Raw genomic sequence first — 18,749 nt, 5'->3', positions numbered from 1 at the left:
CTGAGAACCAACAAGAACAGACAACAACAAGAGATTGACATAGGTAGCAGCACCTCCCCAAATTAAGTCAACAAAAGGAAGAGTCAAGAACGAAACAAAACTGTAAGAACAGATTCGGTCATAAAATAAACATCAACACCCATGAGTATTGTGCTCTTAAAAACACACACACACACACACACACACACACACACAATTATATGAGATTAAACAGTCAAAATTACCCTAAAGCTATGATGAGAAAATAAAGAGGTGGGGAGGTAGGGAAGACAGATTCATGGTAACAGTAACTTTGACACATTGCACACTGTAACGCGTGTCTGGCAGTAATGAATGCTGAGGTTCAAGATGTGATGGTTAAGAATAAGTATCAGCTTGGCTGGGCCATGACTTTCTGCAGTTTGGCAGTTATGAAAAGATAAAATTTGGCAGTTAAGTTATGACGTAGTCATTTTCCATTTTGTGATCTGATGCAGTTATCCTCCCTTTTCATATAACATCAATTTTTACATACCAGTTGGTCTTTGGAATCTAATCATGTTGTTAAATGAGGAGTGGGTATAAACTTTATTGGAGTAAGATTTTTTTTTTTTAATGTATCAGTTATTTAATATAAAGGTTCTTCCCTCACAAGAAATCTAGCATACTAATTTAAGAGAAAATTCCATTTATGACAACAAACAGCATGACAGTATCCTTGGAGCTTTGATATCAGGCATAATTTGTCACTTCACAGCTTTCTGATCCACTTTGCTCTGCTCTGTAATCTCGTATTTCTTTCCCAATGTCAAAGATCTTGCCTTTTTGGTATCTGGGCTTCTGCAGCTTCTTCTTGAAGTAAGCGTCTTTGGGATGTTTGGGCATCTTCATACCACTGATATCAATTTTGGTGGAGGTGGCAGTGACAAATTTCCAGTATGTTCTACTCAGAGGAACTGATTGATAGACAAGGAGCAAGCCATGGCCAGCTGCTTCAGGAAACACTCTTTAGCCTCAATGGCATCCAGTGAGGATGGTCAGTGATCCGAGCAGTGGTGCTAGACACACTGACTGAAGGGTTTTTGACTGTGGCTCAACAGCTTCCCAGGTACAACTTCAATAGGGTAATGGGTAGGCATTTTGTGCAATTTAGCCACTCGGGTACCACCATTCTTTTCACTACCAACTGGCTTTGTGACAAAGCAAGAACCTCTCCTTCTTTTCAACCTTGGATCTAGCAGGTGAATTATTTCCTCTTGTATCTGGCCTTTCTGGAATACATGACTGATTGGGAATACCTGTCAATTCTTCGGACTAGGACAGGATTTCGGAAGCAGTGGGACTTCCCCTGCTTGGGTTTTTTGCCCTTGAGGTTAGCCTTCTTAGCTTTGCCACTGGCTCCTGCTATCGTGACTTCAGGCTTCTTCTTGGTAGCCGGCTTCTCAGCCTTTTCACCCACCATCTTGCAAGATGGGAAGAGAGAAATAATTTTTAGAATACCTTTTGGATGAATGGTGATACCTAATCAATTGATAATAATCACTGGGCTAAATTATGCCTCATGCCAAGTAAGAAAATCTATATATTTATGGGAAGGTCACAGATAGTAAAAGCATCAGTTGTTGCTGTTAAGTGTCGTCGAGCTGGTACCGACTCAGCAACCCTCTACAGGGTTTCTAAGGAGCTGCTAGTGAGCTTGAAGTGCCGACTCTGTGGTTCAAACAACCTTACAGTCCAGTGCATTAACCCACAGTACCACACCAGGACTCCAGAGGAAAGCACAATTCACATAGTTTTAATTATAATAAGTTCAAACGTAATGTGGCCACCACTAACAGAATTTAGAGGAGAGCTGGTGATGCTGTAGGATAAGTAGTGGACTGATAGCCACTAGGTCAACAGTTTAAACCTACCAGGTGCTCTGTAGGAGAAAGATGAGGCTTTCTGCTCCTATAAAGATTTATAGCCTGGAAACGCAATACAGGGTCACAATGAGAATCCAGGGGTGCAAGCGGGGTGTTAATTCTGCATGTCAGTTCTCTGTATAGAGACAGAAACATGTATACTATGGGATCTAACTGTAAATGACTTATTTTTATATTTGATTTATAGTCTGACTTGATCTTGTTGAATATGAGGAAAGTTAAAATGACCATGAAAAAAGAAAACAAAAACCACTGGTGATTCATTGCCACTCTGTATAGGGTTTCCCTGGAGCAGCTGGTGAGTTTGAACCGCCAACGTTTGAATGATCAAACCGATATTTCAGTCCAGTGCTTTTCCTACAGCACCACACCAGGACTCCTTAGATAATGGGGAAATCCAAGAATAACTTAATTCAGTGACCCCTTTCCCTGTGTCTAAGCAATAGGCTAAACACTTAACATGTAGCAATGAATTTAGCTCTCAAAACAACAACTCTTCTTTGAGTGCTTTCAGTGTTTTCGTTGTTCAACAAACAGGCTCAGATAGTTTAGGTAGTTTACCCAAGATGGTGTAGTTCATGGCAGTTATTTAAGCACAAATCTGTATGACTTCATATCCCATGTTCTTACCCTCAATTCTAATTTGTAATTTAGCAAAGTAAATTTCGGTGATCACATAAGTCTTTTCAAACATTGTTGATTATTTTCAGGTATACGGTTTTAAACTGATTTTTAGTTGTTAGTTGCTGTCACTTCTGGCTCTTTATGACCCCATCTGGCTTCATGTGTGTAGAATAGAATTGCTCTAAAGGGATTTCAAAGCTGTAACTTTTTGGAAGCAGATCACCAGATGTATCTTGTAGTCTGTCTTCCAGGTCACTTCTGGGTTGACCTGAATCTCCAACCTAGTAGTGATTCACTTAATCATTGTGCCAGCCAGGGGACTCTTTTAAGATATAGTTGTTGTTAAAGTGGAGTCGATTCTGACTCATAGTGACCCTGCACAGGGTTTCCGAGGCTGCACCAGGCTGTAATTTCACTTTCTATTTGGCTTCCATTGTGAATCCCAAATGTACCCAGTTCATTAACTACATGCCAGAAATAAAGCAAGCTTTAGTAGTAATGAATCAAATTATTTAAATAATGTGTGCTCTTGTGATTTTTCTCACATAAATTATCTCTGAATTCTGAGTTATTTTAATATATAAGACTATGTCAAAATTATTACAAAATCATAGAAATCTTTATTAAACAAAATCAACCTAAACCCCGAGCTGTTGAGCTGATTCCAACTCATCACAACCCTGTAAGACAGAATAGACCAGAATGTTCCATAGGATTTCTAAGATTATAAATCTTTACAGAAGATAGTCTCGTCTTTCTCCCTGAGAGCAGCTGGTTGGGTTTGAACCACTGATCTTGCAGTTAACAGCCCAGTGCTTAACCCATTATGCCACTAGGTTGTAGTTGTTGTTAAGTACCATTGAATTTGTTCCGACTCATAATGACCCTGTACAGGGTTTCTGAGGCTTTAAATTTTCATGGGAGCAGAAAGTGTCATCTTTCTCCCACAGAGCAGCTAGTGGGTTGGAACTGTAGATCTTGTGGTTTGCAGTCTGGTGTTCATCATATGGAGCCACAGGAGTCCTTTTTTAATCAACAAAAATACGAAAATGTGAAGCTATTGTTTATAGACATATGCTACAGCTAGGCGTCTAATACTTCTGAAGACAGTGTTTTCTTCTCTCAACTCAACCCTTCCCCAAAGAATTCTTTGCTCTTTCATATCATGGCAAAACAGTAGTTTTGGCATCCTTGAGGGACTCAAATCATGTTGAGTTTAGGGTACAGAACAAGTCTGAAGGGACAAGGTTAGGGTTGTAGGATGGGTGGAGTAGAGTTTCCCAATGAAATTCTCATAGGAGAGCCCTTCTACCCTCGAAGAATAAGCAGGGGCACTGTCGTGACAGAAAAAAAAATTCCTCAGTGTAACTTCTCTGGCCTTTTTCTCATCAATACAATTTTTGAAAACTTCTTCCTAATAAACCCCCATGATTGTCCTGGTCCTCAGAGAAAATCTATCAAGATTACTCCTTTGAAATCCAAATAAAGTCACCTTAACCTTCTCAGTTGACATCTTTGCTTTGAATTTAACTTATGCAACAGATCCCCGTGGAAGCCATATATCACTGAGAGAACTTGTCTACATGATTTGTTTGGATAAACTTGTGTATATATGAACTGGAATCCTAGTAGCAATAGGTTTTTACTTACCCTAGTATAAGTAACAATAATAATTGCAAATATTTGAATATTTGCCAGTTTGAACCCAGTTCAGTCATAGCCTGTGAAGTGAAATCATAATAGACTTGAATTGTTTAAATCTGAGTGATCTGGAATGATAACCAAGTAGAAAAATTAGTCTTTCAAGCCCTAGAATGGAAGACTCTGAAAAAGCCGAGTGAGCTACTTCAGGAGCCTGATGCATGAGACTGGATTATTGGCAGGAAAACAACACACCAAATCAGCATGGCCGACCACCAGTGTTTAGCAGAGCACCATTGTTGCCATCTGACTCTGCTTAAAAATCCTACTGGCAAGAGATATGGTTGCTATGCAACATGTACACGGTTCTTATTTTCCAAGAGGGAGATTAAGGACTTCGACCCTTAATTCTCCATTTCCATTTGTCATTCTGGTTCACGCAACTTTTAATTTGGGCTTTAGTTTTGTTTTCTTGGCCATGACTATCCTGGGAAGAATTGGATAGAAATATGTGTATTTACTATGTGTCAGAGATTGTTCTTATCATCTGATATGTGTTAACTCATTTAATTCTCATAACCACCTAGTGAGTAAATGTCATTAACAGCTTCGCAGAAAGGAAGCTGAAGCATAGACAGGTCACATAGTAAGTCTGAGCCAGGGCTCAAAGCCTGACTTCTGAGGCTATGCCCTAACTACTAAGTTAAATGATCTACAACAACATGGATATTGAGAATTTATACTAAATCTGAAAAGTCAATATAAGTAAAGTTTTGATTGCTAAGCTGTACAAATGTATTCATTACTATTTTTAATATTTTCCTTATTATTTCTAACCAGTTATTAAAAAAAAAAAAACTTGCACAAAACCAAGTTTTGTCTTCTTTAGAGCACGTGTTTGCTTCGTTTTAAAATATTCAATGAGCATTATGTGACCCAAATATATAATATGTCTAATTGGGTCTAAAAATATATAACTTTTCTAATTGGGTTCATTTTATCTAGCACTGAAACCTGCATTAAGCGAAGAAATTATCCCTGTATGATATACCACCTAAGAAAATTTCAAAAATCTTTATCACATTAAGAATTTCTTTATAAAATGGAACCATATTTCAAGCATGATAATATTAAGGAAAACTAACAAATGTCAAAAATTACTTTAAAAAACTAATGTAGATAAGTTGGGGAAAATCAGTAGTATTAACTTATAATTTTATTATTGATATAAAACTTCAAATACTGTACAGTGAGGTGTGCTTAGAACACTACACACTATTATCAATGATTTACCATTCAAATGTAAATATATACAGCAATCACGAATTAGAAAATGGGTAACAGCCAGTGTCTCAGAGATCATAGAACATCTATGCTATTTTATTTTTATTAAGCAGTTTAAAGCACTTGCTATTTGTTTTTCTAAATATTTACATAATCACCACTTATTTTTACATATTCTGAATGGCTTTTCCTTCCAAAAAGTATGCTTTTAAGTTCTTGGCACTAATTCTTATAATCAAATAAACCTAAAAATAGTGATAACTTGTTTAGTCTTTTATTGCTCTACCACAGGCAAAAAGGCTCAGGAAGGGACCTCTGCATTCTAAAGAAAAGTATTCAATATCTTAAAATTTAAAATACTAAGTAATTGATACTCACAAACAGATAACATCAACTAAAAACTTTTTTTTTTACTAGTTTTTCCTTTTACAAGAGAATAATCATTGTGTTAATTTTATACTACAAAAGCATGTTGACTCCATCATTTTAAAAAATTAAATGTCAGATATACAAGTACGGCATTTTCTGCAATAATTACAATTTTTATAATTTCTGCTACTTTGGAACAAATGTCAAAAATTCCCACGATTTAAGTATCATTAAGTATGAACTGAAACATTTAGCATCTAAAAGAATTATCAAGAATGGCAGAACTTGCAATTACCCCTATAAATCTTACATTGGTGAGATAGCTCCCTTTTGTTATTTTATTTCCTAAATAAACACTATAATATGATGTTTATAAACAAAGTCTAGCTTGAAAAATTAATTTGTTATATAATTAACTGAACAATCTTGAGGTTGTATACTTTTGGTAGACTATATGAGAACTTTGAAATATGTATCTACTCATCTTACATAAAGTGTGTATCTCACTAACATTTTAAATTCTTATTAAGATGAGTTTAATCACAATTTTGCAAAGGCTTAAATGAAAATCTTAAAACGGAAACCTTGCTTTGAAAACCTCAAATTCTGCTCTGAAGTATGGGCCAATTAAATTTACTGATGAAAAATAAAAACAAAAGGGTATTGATATTTTGAAATAAACATTTTATGATATTATTGATCAGCTGAAGGATAACTAATGACATAAGATTACACAAGCTTATTTCACTAAAACCTAAAGGTTAGTTATTAGTAAGGTGTAAATTTTTAGAGAAATTTTCCCTAGCAGCCACTATTAATAGGTAACTACATAAAATAATACTGTTATAAGTTTTATACTTAGTAGCTAACATGTGATATGTCTGTAAGATTCTCAAAAATCTGTCAATATTTTTGACCCATTATGAGTAATGAGTAGCAATTAAGTGATCTTCCCTGAGGTAAAAGACCATATGCAAAAATCACTGCTAATCTCCAATTAAATTGTAGACTTAAAAATAATGGCAATAAAGACCAGTGCCTGGTAATTACAGATGCCATTCAGATTGATATCTTAATTGTAAGCAGCAGGCTTAATTATAAAAATGAAACTAAAAATCATCAGAAGATATAAAGTAAATTTCACAGTCAAAATAGCATTTGCTAAATTTCTCAGGTCTCCATTCTGACATTTTCCAATGAAATACCTGAAATATAGAGAAAGGGGATAGTGGGAGATGGGCTTTAGGCTTGCACTTTCACTAGTTCCTGAAGAGTCAAATAAACATTCCTTTGGAGTTAATTATATGTTAACTCAAAATATTTGGCAGTGTCTTGTTTTCTTCAGTTTCAACTAGTTTTTCATGACCAGTTTTCTAGACAAACACCTTCTTCATTTATATCTGGATTTTAGGTCAACTCAAACTTAGTATGATGTGCTATAAAACAGATTACTGAAGAAAAATAATTATGATTTTATTGCACTTTTCAGTGAACTACTGTAAATGGTATTTAATTATTAGATTGAATTATAAAGGTGATGCTACTTCTAGGGCTAAAAATATTTTTACTGTGTTAGATCTTTAGCTTGGATTTAAAGGTATGAATACATAGTAAGTGATAATGCTAAAAAATATTTATTCTATAGCAAAGTGCTTGATTATGGTAACAATATGAAAGAACAAAGTGTGATACTGAAATTTTAAAGAAACTCTCCATTAAAATTTCTTAATAAAGATGATATCTGGCCCACTTCTCAAGTTTCAGCTGATTTAAAATAATTTCAGGGAATGTGACAATTTCTCAGAATTACGCCTTTTATTTTTTATCAAGGGGGAACCCAAGCTCTTATTGTAATATTAATACCTAACTGGCTTCTAAATGGCTTTGCTGTGGCAAGAGAATGCTTCCTCAAGCATTGTTAGAGCGTAAGCCCATCTTCTAACTTTCGCATGTATATTCTAATTTATACTAAATTCAAGTATTTAATAAAATGGGGAGGGAGATAGATTTATTTCAGAAATTTCACTGTATGCTATAAGAGTACACATATCAGTTATTAACTAAAAACATCAAGTCACAGGTGAAGAAAATATTTGTTAAAGAAAAAGTGATTATCATTTACCTGGAAGCAGTGTATTAGCTTGTTAAACAGTATGCCTGCATTTAAACCAAAAAAAAAAAAAAAGTAAGGATATATTTCAGTGGCTGAAAAAGTAAAAAAATAACTTTAGTGGTTAGTGACATTTGTAATTTTTAGTTTAATACACACAGAAGTGGGAAATATTATTCAGTAGTTGTATCTCTCACTTTCTATAATACTAGTGGCACAATATAAAAGTTCTAAATTTTCCTCCTGCTTTGATATAGAAAAAGATGCTTGAAAGTAAATTTGGAAGTAGAAGAATGGAGATAAAACGTGGTAATTTAAAGAAAAGTACGTAATAAAATTAGACCAAATATTTATCTTGCTCAGCTATCATTTGTAAAATGTTGAGAGTCTCTATTCTTTCCTTAATCAAAATGGAGGAGTTCATTTAATAAGTGGACTCAATTAGAGATACTTTCATAGAAAGAAGACCAAAACCTCCCTTATTTGGAAACACAAGTTAAAACACTGTCTACGAATCAACAGGTAGAGATTTTTAAACACCTGATAATATACTTTCAGACGTACATTTTCTCAGAATGCAAATACAGTTTTGCATCTGTTACATGTGCAAACAAGAGACAGCCAGGCTTTGAATGCTCTAGGTAAGAGATTGTATTAACATACATTTTGTCTTTCATCCATTCAAATTCAACTTAATTGGGTGAACAGAGGAAAAAAATGGACTGAAATGTACATTTCAGAATACATATTTGTAGAATAGGATAAAATAGTGCAATACCAATCTCAGTATAAACATTCTTTGTCTTTAAGGAATAAGCATGAGAGCTGCTTCTCAAGGAAGCTGGCACAAAAGACTTGATGAATACACTATTGAAGCAAATGCCATGTTGATCAGGGTATATACGATGCAGCAAAATCTGCATCCCAAACTCCAAGTGAAGCCAACAAATAAATCATAAGGACTCTAAGAGAAAGGAAACATTTTTGGTTCAAAGGGGCTCAAAGACACTTAGCATATTCAAGCTTAAATACCATTGATCAAAATTGCAGATCAGTGTAAGTCATTCATAAAGATAAATTCTTATTTATAAATTCTCTGTGAATCTGAAAAACTCTGAAAATTAGAGATTATTAACTATTGTTACCATTATTTTTGTACTGCATTGTCTACCACACTTTGCAATCAACTTTTCTGCAAGATTATTAAAAATAATAATAATAAAAAAATTAGGTGGTACATGTCCAAGTCAAGATTCAAATAACAATGGTAACATATTATCAATAACAAGAGCACACAATTGGCTGTGTTGGCTCAGACAGCAACATAACTGAATCACATTGACTTTATCATTCTAGAATAGACTTTTTCTCTCCCTAACCTTACTCAAAGCAACAAAATATTTATCATCACACTTTATCTTCAAGATATTTTCACCAAGAACACGTATCTCTATGAATGTGTTTATGTCTACGGTAATGTCAGGATCCCAATAGAGCCTAACAAATCATTTTATAAATGTTAGGATACAATTTAGTTCAACAACCTTCAAATTTACATAAAATTTTTTTACACTCTAATAAATATATGTGATAGTTTACCTTGATGACATCAACAATAGCAAAATCTCATTTCCCCCCAGTTCTAGCCTTTCAGATAACAAATATACTTAGTGAAGAGAATTTTCATATTTGAAACATTAAGACTTTCATGGAATTAAAATTACAAAGAACATCTAATGAACCACATATATGAAAGAAGCTCATCTGAGCAGATCTATTAACTAATTTATATGTAATTCAGAGCCAGTTTGGACAGCAGTATATTAAAAGCTATTGCCAATCACACACCTGCTATCATGCACTGAATAACAAGATATAATCTCTGAAATATACGTACAAGATTTTTAATGGCTAATCAAGTTATGTGGCCCAGCCAACAAATATTACATATTCACAATAAACATTCTGCCCTCATTAGCCTCTAAGTAAATCAAGAGTGATCCATTGGCTCAGTTGTGTTAGTCATCTCAGCATCTTGACTATCCATCTCTTCAGGCTCCTCCACAGAATTTCCCTTTTGTGCTTTTGACCTTGTGGCAAAGGCTGTTCCCAATGCATCTGCCACACTGCTATCAGTTGTTTCTGTATTCAAATTTTCACTGCCACCAGTTAAAGAAAAAGATTCAGGCAAGCCAGTCTGAAGAGTCCCAGACTTTGAAGCAGAACTCACAACTTCTACTTTCCTTTGAGGAAGATCAGACAGTGACTGCTCTGTACTTTGATCCCGCAAGTGCTTGTCCATTGAAGCCTGAATAGAAGAAACCATTTCCTGCAATTTTTTTCGCTGGGCCTCAACCAAATCAGGATCAAGCTGCCTGCTGTCTCTCATTGTTACTACTCCAGGAGCTATTCGAATAAGCTCACTGTTACTGGGAGCAGCTGTGAATACAGAAGGCTCTGTTTTACTGGAACTGTTACTAAAATCTGTCCCTGTGTTATGCTTTCTTACAACTGGAGTTTCCCTAGCTCTTGGATCAAGGTGTGGGTTACTGGAGGCAGTTCCTAGAGAATGCCCTTTTCCCTGAAAGGCAGTTACATTATGAAGCTGCTCAGATTTCTTTTTCACTACTCCACCACTGCCTAATTTTAGTAGCCCATGTGAGGGACTTGATTCTCTACTTCTTGCAGTAGCCTCTGCTCGAACCTGACTTACAGCCTCTTTAACTAAATCTTCAACATCAGGACCGATGGGGAAATGTCCTGCAGCATCCACACACAATTCCAGTCTATCTTCAGAGGCATTATAGACAAAGGTTTTGCCAGGTAGATGTGGAAAAGTACAGTGCTTGCCATCAGCCATACCTAAAGAAGGAGAGAAGATAAATTTAATATTTTTTAAATCACACTTAAGGTATTAGCAAGAATATTATAAAGATCATTACAGTTGAAATACATTAAAGAATGAATTTTGAATAAGAATTTACAGATAATGGCTTTCAAAAGAGAATCAGAATGTACTCCGTTACAAAAACAAAAAACAAAAAAACCCCACTATATATTTAAAATAGTTTTCCCAGAAGATTTAAAAAAAAAAAATCATTATCCTACTTCAAAGCTAGGAAAGGGGCTTAAAACAAAAAGCTAAGCTATAAGGAAAACATCAACCAGTAAGAAAATCCATTTTATTTTCTAAAACTCAAGTCATAAACTTTGCAAAGTGAGGTATATCAAACTTCTTGCACATTAAGTTGAATCAAAATTTATAACCAGTTCTAATGAATTATGGAATACCAGAATAAAAGCTGTTTCTACAGTGTGTCATAGATACATACAAGGATACAACAAAAAGTACTACTACAAAATCATAGAAACCTTTCTTAAACAAAAATATTACAATGTGAAGAAGTTATAATTTCCTGACATAATCTCCATAGAAGTATATATACTTCTGAAGGCAATCTTTCCAACTGTCTAACCCTTCCCTTCCACTTTAGAATTTTGTGTTCTTTAACATCACATCAAAATGGCAGGTTTTGCACCTTTAAGAGACTCAAATTGTGTTCCTTTTAAATGTTCTCTGAGTTTGGGGAATAAAAAGAAGTATGAAGGGGTAAGGTCAGGGCTGTAGGATGGATGGGATAAGGTTTCCCAATGAAAATCTCAAGACAGCCCTTGCTACCCTCCAAGAAACAGTGGGTGGACTGTGTGATGAAAACAAAAATTTCTCAGCACTACTTTCCTGGCCTTTTTCCCACCAATATAGTTTTCAAGTTTCTTAAACTTCTTTCTAATAAGCTCCCATGAGTGTTGTTGTGTAGTGAATTATTTAATATGTATTTTCTAGGCTTAGTCTCTGTAACTCCTACCAATCATCTGAGAAGATATTGATAGGATGGCATGATTCAGCTGTTGATGGTAACAGAGTTCATTGTATTTATAAAAACTTGAAACTAACATGGGTATAAAATAAGCCATCTCGGAAACAGAAGGGGGATCTCATTACCATTGAGAAGAAAGAGCCAGGATTGGCACACACATTTGGACACTGAGATACCTGTACACTGATCTTCCTTGATCCAGGGATAGAAAGCTATGACACTGGGAAAGTGGAAGATGAGCAGTAGCAGCAGAACCAAGAGCCAGAGAATGAAACAGAGAGATGGGCTTCCCAGGCCACAGAGCAAGTAAAGCTGGGTGACTTTGACCAGGAGGCTTGCTTGTGGAGTGGGGTACCTATAGGCACTTAATTAGGTAAAATAGGTTTTCTGATCCATGGAGCTAAACTCAAGTGCATTCAGGCTGAGGCTTATGGTGGAGTGGTGTGTTCTGCGGCATCTATCAGCAACCCTAAAAGAGTTCTGTAACAATGACTGGGCAGAAAGAGCGAGCTGCCTGTGGGTAAAGCTAAGGACAGGCTGTTCTGGCTGGATGAACTCTGCCCTGAACATTTCTGACCCTGAACTGTAACCTATTAACTTCCTTAATAAATCCTATAACTGTGAGTATGGTGTCAGTTCTGTGTGACCACTGAATGAATTTGTGAACCCAGCTGAGCAGAGAAGGCTGTGGGCACATGGTTGATGCCTTATTTTTTTGCATTTGTCTTTTGTCCTTTAACAAAGTCTGTCAAGACTATTCCTTGGGAATTCCCAAAAAAAATCACCACAACCCCTGAGCTGTCCTCTTTGCCTTGAATTTAGCCTAGCAGAGCTCCCCCTGGAAGCTACTGTCTGACTGGACCTTTGTTTTGAAGGCACACTGATGAGACGGGTAGTGGTGGTGGTTATGTGCTGTGGAGTCCATTCCGACTCATAGTGACCCAGTACAGGCTTTCTGAGGCTGTAAATCTTTACAGGAACAGAAAGCCTCATCTTTCTTCCACGGAGGCGCTGGTAGTTTCGAACTGCTGACCATGAGATTTGCAGCCTGACTCCTAACCACTAAGCAACCACAGCTTCTTGATGAGAGAATTTGTATGCAGCCACCCACTGATAGCAGAGGCATGTTTCAACATAACCTTTTGATCTAATTTTTATATTAGATCAAAAAGGTTATTTTCAACAATGAATTATCTAATATAATAACAAAACCACAAACATCAAATGACAAAATAAATAAATAAATGGGACCTCATAAAAATTAAAAACTTTTGGTCACCAAAAGACTTTATCAAAAAAGTGAAAAGACAAGCTATCACAGGAGAAAATACCTTCAGAACTCATATACAAAGAATAATCTAACAACCAAAATATCCACATAAAAATTTCCACTAGTTAACAAAAAGACAAATAAACCCATTATGAAATGGGAAAGCACCTGAAGTGACATTTCACCAAAGAGGAAATTGGCCATTCAGATGGCCACAAACACATGAAAAGATGCTCAATGTTAGTAGTCACCAGAGAGAGGAAAATCAAAACCACTAGATACTCTTTCACTCCCACTTTTGACTCTTAGCGACCCTGTATAGGGTTTCCGAAGAGCAACTGGTGGGTTTGAATCCCCAACCTTGTGGTTCAAACTAAACTCGTGGTCCAGTGCTTTATCTTACAGTGCCACACCAGGGCTCTGGCTAAAACTAAAAATAATAAAAGTTGGTGACAATGTGGGAAAATTGGAATCCTGAACTGTTCTTAGTGGGATTGTGAATTGGTACAGCCATTGCAGAAAACACTCTTGACAGTTCCTCAGAAAAATAAAACAATCATGTTATTGTTAGGTGCTGTCCAGTCAATCCTGTGCACAACGGAAGAAAACAATGCCCAGTCCTGTGCCATCATCACAATTATTGTTGTGATGTGTCTATTTTACTGCCACTGTGTCTATCCATCTCATTGGGGGTCTTCCTCTTTATCAATGACCCTCCAATTTACCAAGCATAATGTCCTTTGCCAAGGACTAAGCCCTCCTAATAATATGTCCAAAGTATGAGAGATGAAGTCTGGTCCCTGTGGTGTCTTAAGTATTATTCTGCCTATGCTTCTTTAAACACAGATTTGTTTGTACTTCTGTCAGACCATGGTATTTTCAATATTCTTCTCTAAAATCATAACTCAAATGCATCAATTTTTCTATGGTCTTTCTTATTCATTGTCCAACTTTTACATGCAAATGAAAATACCATATACTTGGGTCAAGCGCACCTTAGTCCTCAATCTGGTATCTTTGCTTTTTTAACACTTTAAAGAGTTCTTGTGCAGATTTGCCTAATGCAATAGGTCAGTTGATTGTTTGACTGTTACTTCCATGAGTAGATTGTAGATCCAAGCAAAATGAACTCTGACAACTTCAAATCTTTCTACATTTATCATAATGCTATTTATTGGTCCAATTGTGAGGATTTTTGTTTTCTTTACATTGAGGTACAATCCATACTGAAGGCTGCAGTCTTTGATCTTTATTATTAAGCATTTTAAGTCCTCTTCACTTTCAGTAAGTAAGGCTGTATCATTTGCATATTGCAGGTTCTCAATGAGTCTTCCTCCAAATCCTGGTGCCATGTTATTCTTCATATAATTCTGCTTCTCAGATTATTTGCTGATCATACAGATTGAATAACTATGGTGAAAGGATACAACCCAGGCAAACACCTTTCCTGATTTTAAACCATTCAGTATTCCCTTGTTCTGTTCTAAAAACTGCCTCTTAGACTATGTGCAGGTTCCTCATGTACAATGAAGTGTTCTGAAATACCAACTCTTGGCAATGTTATCCATAGCTTGTCATGATTCACAAAGTCAAAAAAACCTTTCTGAATCTGGCTTGAGTTCTTGCAGTTCCTTGCAGATTACACTGTTATAAACGTTTTAACGAAATTTTTCCTTGAATGTGGTATTATGATATTAGTCAATGATATCCACATTCTGCTGGGTCACCTCTTTTTGGATTGAGCACAAATATAGGCCTCTTACAATCAGTTGGCCAGGTAGCTGTCTTCCAAATTTCTTGGCATAGATGAGTGAGTGAGTGCCTCCAGTGCTGCCTCAGTATGTTGTAGTCTATCAATTCCTGGACCCTTGTTTTTCACCAATTGCCTTCAATACAGCTTGGACTTCTTTCTTTAGTATCATCAGTTCTTCACTATAGGCTATCTTTTGAAATGGCTGAACACTGACTTTCTTTTTGTTAAAGTGACTGTATAACTTTCATTTTCTTTTGATGTTTTCTGTTTCATTCAGTATTTTGCCCATGGAATCCTTCAATACAGCAAGCTGAGGCTTCAATTTTTTCTTCAGTTCTTTTAGTTTGAGAAATGTTGAGCGTGTTTTCCACTTTAGCTTTCTAATTCCAGGTCTTGCATATTTAATTATAATACTTGACTTTGTTTTCAAGAGCTACCCTTTGAAATTTTCTGTTGAGTTCTTTGACTTCCTCATTTCTTCTATTTGCTTTAGCATCTCTACACGGGAGAGCAAGTTTTAGCATCTCTTCTGACATCATTTTGGTCTTTTCTTTCTCTCCTGTCTTTTTAATCACTTTTTGCTTTCTTTTCGTATCACATTCTTGATGTCAATCCAAAGCTCTTCTGGTCGTCAGTCATTAGTGTCTAACACATCAAATCTGTTCTTGAGATCGTCTCTAAATGGAGGTGGGATATGGCTTTAGTGAATGTGTTTTAATTTTCTTCAGCTTCACCCTGAACTTGCATATGAACAACTGATGATCTGTTCCACAGTCTGCTCCAAGTCTTGTTTTGGCTGATAATATTGAGCTATTTCACTGTCTCTTCTGCAGACATAGTCAATTAGATTACTTGTATTACATCTGGTGAAGTTCACGTGTAGAGTTGTCATATGACCCAGCAATGCCACTCCTAGGTATATACTCAAAAGATTTGAAAGCAGAAACTCAAGACTTGTGAACAGTGCTGCAATGAACAACAATATACAGTTGCTAAACAGTGAAAACAACCCAAATGCCCAACAACAAATGGATGGATAAACAAAATGTAGCATATTGTATAAGGTGGGTCTATTTCTGGAATCTCTTTCTGTTCTAGTGACTATTTGCCAGTACCACAGTCTTGATAACTGTATCTTTATACCCACATACCATACTTACTGCCATCCAGTCAATCCAATTATAGGATCAGTATAGGACCATACAGAGCTGCTTCACAGGGTTTCTGAGGCTTTAAATCTTTATGGAAGAGGACTCATCTTTCTCCCTCTGAGCGATTAGTGAATTAGAGCTGCAGACCTTCTGTTTAACCCACTGTTTAAAACAATGTTTAACCAACTGCACCACTAGGGCTCCTTGATTAACTTTATAGTAATCATAAAATTAATAAGAGTTTTCTAATTCTTTTCTTTTTCAAACTTGTTTTAACCAATCTAAGTCCTTTACTTTTCCATATAAGTTTTAAAATCAGTTAACTGATTTCTATAAAGTAGCCTACTGGGATTTTCAATATAATACATCTAATACTAGGGGCTTCAAAAAGTTTGTGGAAAAATGGAATTAAAAGATAAAAATTAAAAATACAAGTTTTATTTTCAACATATGCTCCATCAAGATCAAGAAAGTCTCAGAAGTGATAATATCAGCCATTCCTTAAAGAACAGAGGGTCCTGGGAATTTAATCATCTTAATACAATCTTTTTCACATTGTTACTTGAAGAAAAATGGGTACTCAAAGATTTTTTAAGATTTGGATAAAAAAAAAAGAAGTCAAAAGGAGCTAAATCAGTACTGTAAGGTAGATGCCTAATGACTTCCCATTGAAACTCTCCTAAAATTGTCTTTGTTTGAGGAGAGGAATTAGCAAGAGCATTGTCATGGTGGAAAAGGACTCTTTGATAAAGTTCTCAGGTATTTTCCTTGGTTTTGTCTGTATTTTCCTTTATCTTTTTGTTGATCTCTTGGAGAATCCTAAATATTAGTCTTTTGAATTCCTTACCAGGTAGTTCCATTATTACTGCTTGCTCTGGTAGGTTTTCTAGTTCTTTACATTAGTCACTTGCTGGAGCCATTCTCTTCTTTTATGATCTGATATTGTCTATTGACTATGAGGCATTAAGGTGGTATACTGATTTACTATATATTTGTTCTTTGTTTTCTTTTGATATATCTGAGTTGGGGGAGGGAGTGATACTCTGGTTGCTGGTGTGGCCACCACATTGGAGCTCCCACCACATGTCTCTGAGTGGGTGGGATAGCAGCTGGGTGTGAGCATGGGTCTCTGTTCACTGGTCTTGCAGGGTGGCTGATGATATAGGTGGTGTTGCTGATGAGGTGTTGGATGTGTCTGTCCTATTGGTCACCTAGGAGTGGGTACAGGGTACATTCTCACTGGTTTCCAGGTTGTGTGTTGTGTATGTGTGTACTGTTGGTTGGCAGGTGGTTGGAATGAGGGTGCCTGGGTTACAAGTCACTGATGGTCCTGAGTGGGCAGGGCTGGGTTGCGGTGATTGGAGCAGGCACAGCCTGTGGTTGCAGAGCTAGGTAGGGGGATGTCACCAGTCCACAAGTGCCTACTGGGAGGTTCTGACCCAAAAAGACTCTGTGTAGGGTTTCCTAGGAGTGGATGGTGAGATTGAACTGCTGACCTTGTTCAAAGCGGCTTTGCAGTCCAGCATATTAACCTACAGAGCCACACCAGGACATGCATATTGTCCTTTGACCACAGGATGATAATAATGATTTGTCACACAAATTTATCTAAAAATAGTAGAAAATTTTACAAGTATTAAATTGCATTTTGGAAGGTTAAGACAATTTTATGAGGATAATTCATTTCAAAGTACTATATTGTAGTCAAAAGAATTTTAAACTTGTAAATAACAGTTAAAATTCTAATATGTATTTGCTAAGCATTTCTTAGGTACAACCCTTTGCACAGTCTTTTACATTCATTGTCTCATTTACTCCTTACAACACCCCTCATATTTTATCATGCTTACTTTATAATGAAACTGACACTTAGAAGTCACAAAGGAAGTTTCAGAATTTGATTTCAGAGTATCTGACTGCAAAGCTCTAAACTACCTCCTAATACTACCTTTAAGTAAGGATAAATACCTCAGCTAACATAGTTTAAAGAGAACAGCTTTATTGAGATATAATTCAGTGTCATTCATCCACTGAAAGCCTACAGTTCAAAAGCTTTTAGGACATTCAAAGAGCAATCAGTACTATAATCACTTGTAGGACCTCAGAGCCCATCAGCAGTCCCTCTCCATATACCATCCCTTCTCAGCAGAAGGCAACCACTGTCTACTCTCTGGCTACTTTTGTCTATTCTGGACATACCACATCACAAGAATCATGCTCTACCTAACCCAAGGTCACAAAGATTCACTCCTATATTTTCTTTTAAGTTTTGAATTTTAGTTCTTATATTTAGGTCTATGACCCATTTTGAATTCATTTTTGTGCAAAGTAAACGGAAGAAGTTCAATTTTGTTTCTTTGCAGGTAGAAACCCAATTGTCTCAGTGCCATTTCTAGAAAAAAATATTTCAAACCAATCACATACAACTATTTAAAAAATCCCTGCTCCCCACCCCCACCCCCCAAAAAAACCCTAGAGAAGCTATTTTCATTGGCATGGAAGACAAGGAACACTAACCTAAATTACTGGAATCCCATAGTCAATACTAAACATCTAAAAACTCATTAAATGATATCAATACATTTCCAAAGCCAGAAGAAATGAAAGGGGAGAAAGAAAAAGGATGCTTAATGAGAAATATATAGAATTCAAATGCCTATCTGATTAGAAAACAAAAATTTAGAATCAATAAGCCAACATCTAGAACAAAAATACAGATGAAAGCAGAAATCAATGAAATTAAAATCAGAAAAAAATAAAAGCAA

At 36.0% G+C, this 18,749-nt stretch overlaps 1 protein-coding gene across 1 annotated transcript in view; it reads right to left on the bottom strand.

Moving 5' to 3' along the window:
• Nucleotides 1-9,882: 9,882 nt before the first annotated feature.
• VCPIP1 (valosin containing protein (p97)/p47 complex interacting protein 1) overlaps nt 9,883-18,749 on the bottom strand; it is a 44,914-nt gene continuing 36,047 nt past the window's right edge. Inside the window, exon 3 of the mRNA XM_006860041.1 lies at nt 9,883-10,794. Coding sequence (XP_006860103.1) covers nt 9,923-10,794 — 872 coding nt within the window. The 3' untranslated portion in view covers nt 9,883-9,922. The remainder of the gene's footprint in view (nt 10,795-18,749) is intronic.

Source organism: Chrysochloris asiatica, unplaced genomic scaffold (genome assembly GCF_000296735.1).
Source record: "Chrysochloris asiatica unplaced genomic scaffold, ChrAsi1.0 scaffold00036, whole genome shotgun sequence".
Lineage (NCBI taxonomy): Eukaryota > Metazoa > Chordata > Mammalia > Afrosoricida > Chrysochloridae > Chrysochloris > Chrysochloris asiatica.
This window is presented reverse-complemented; position numbering and strand designations above follow the sequence as displayed.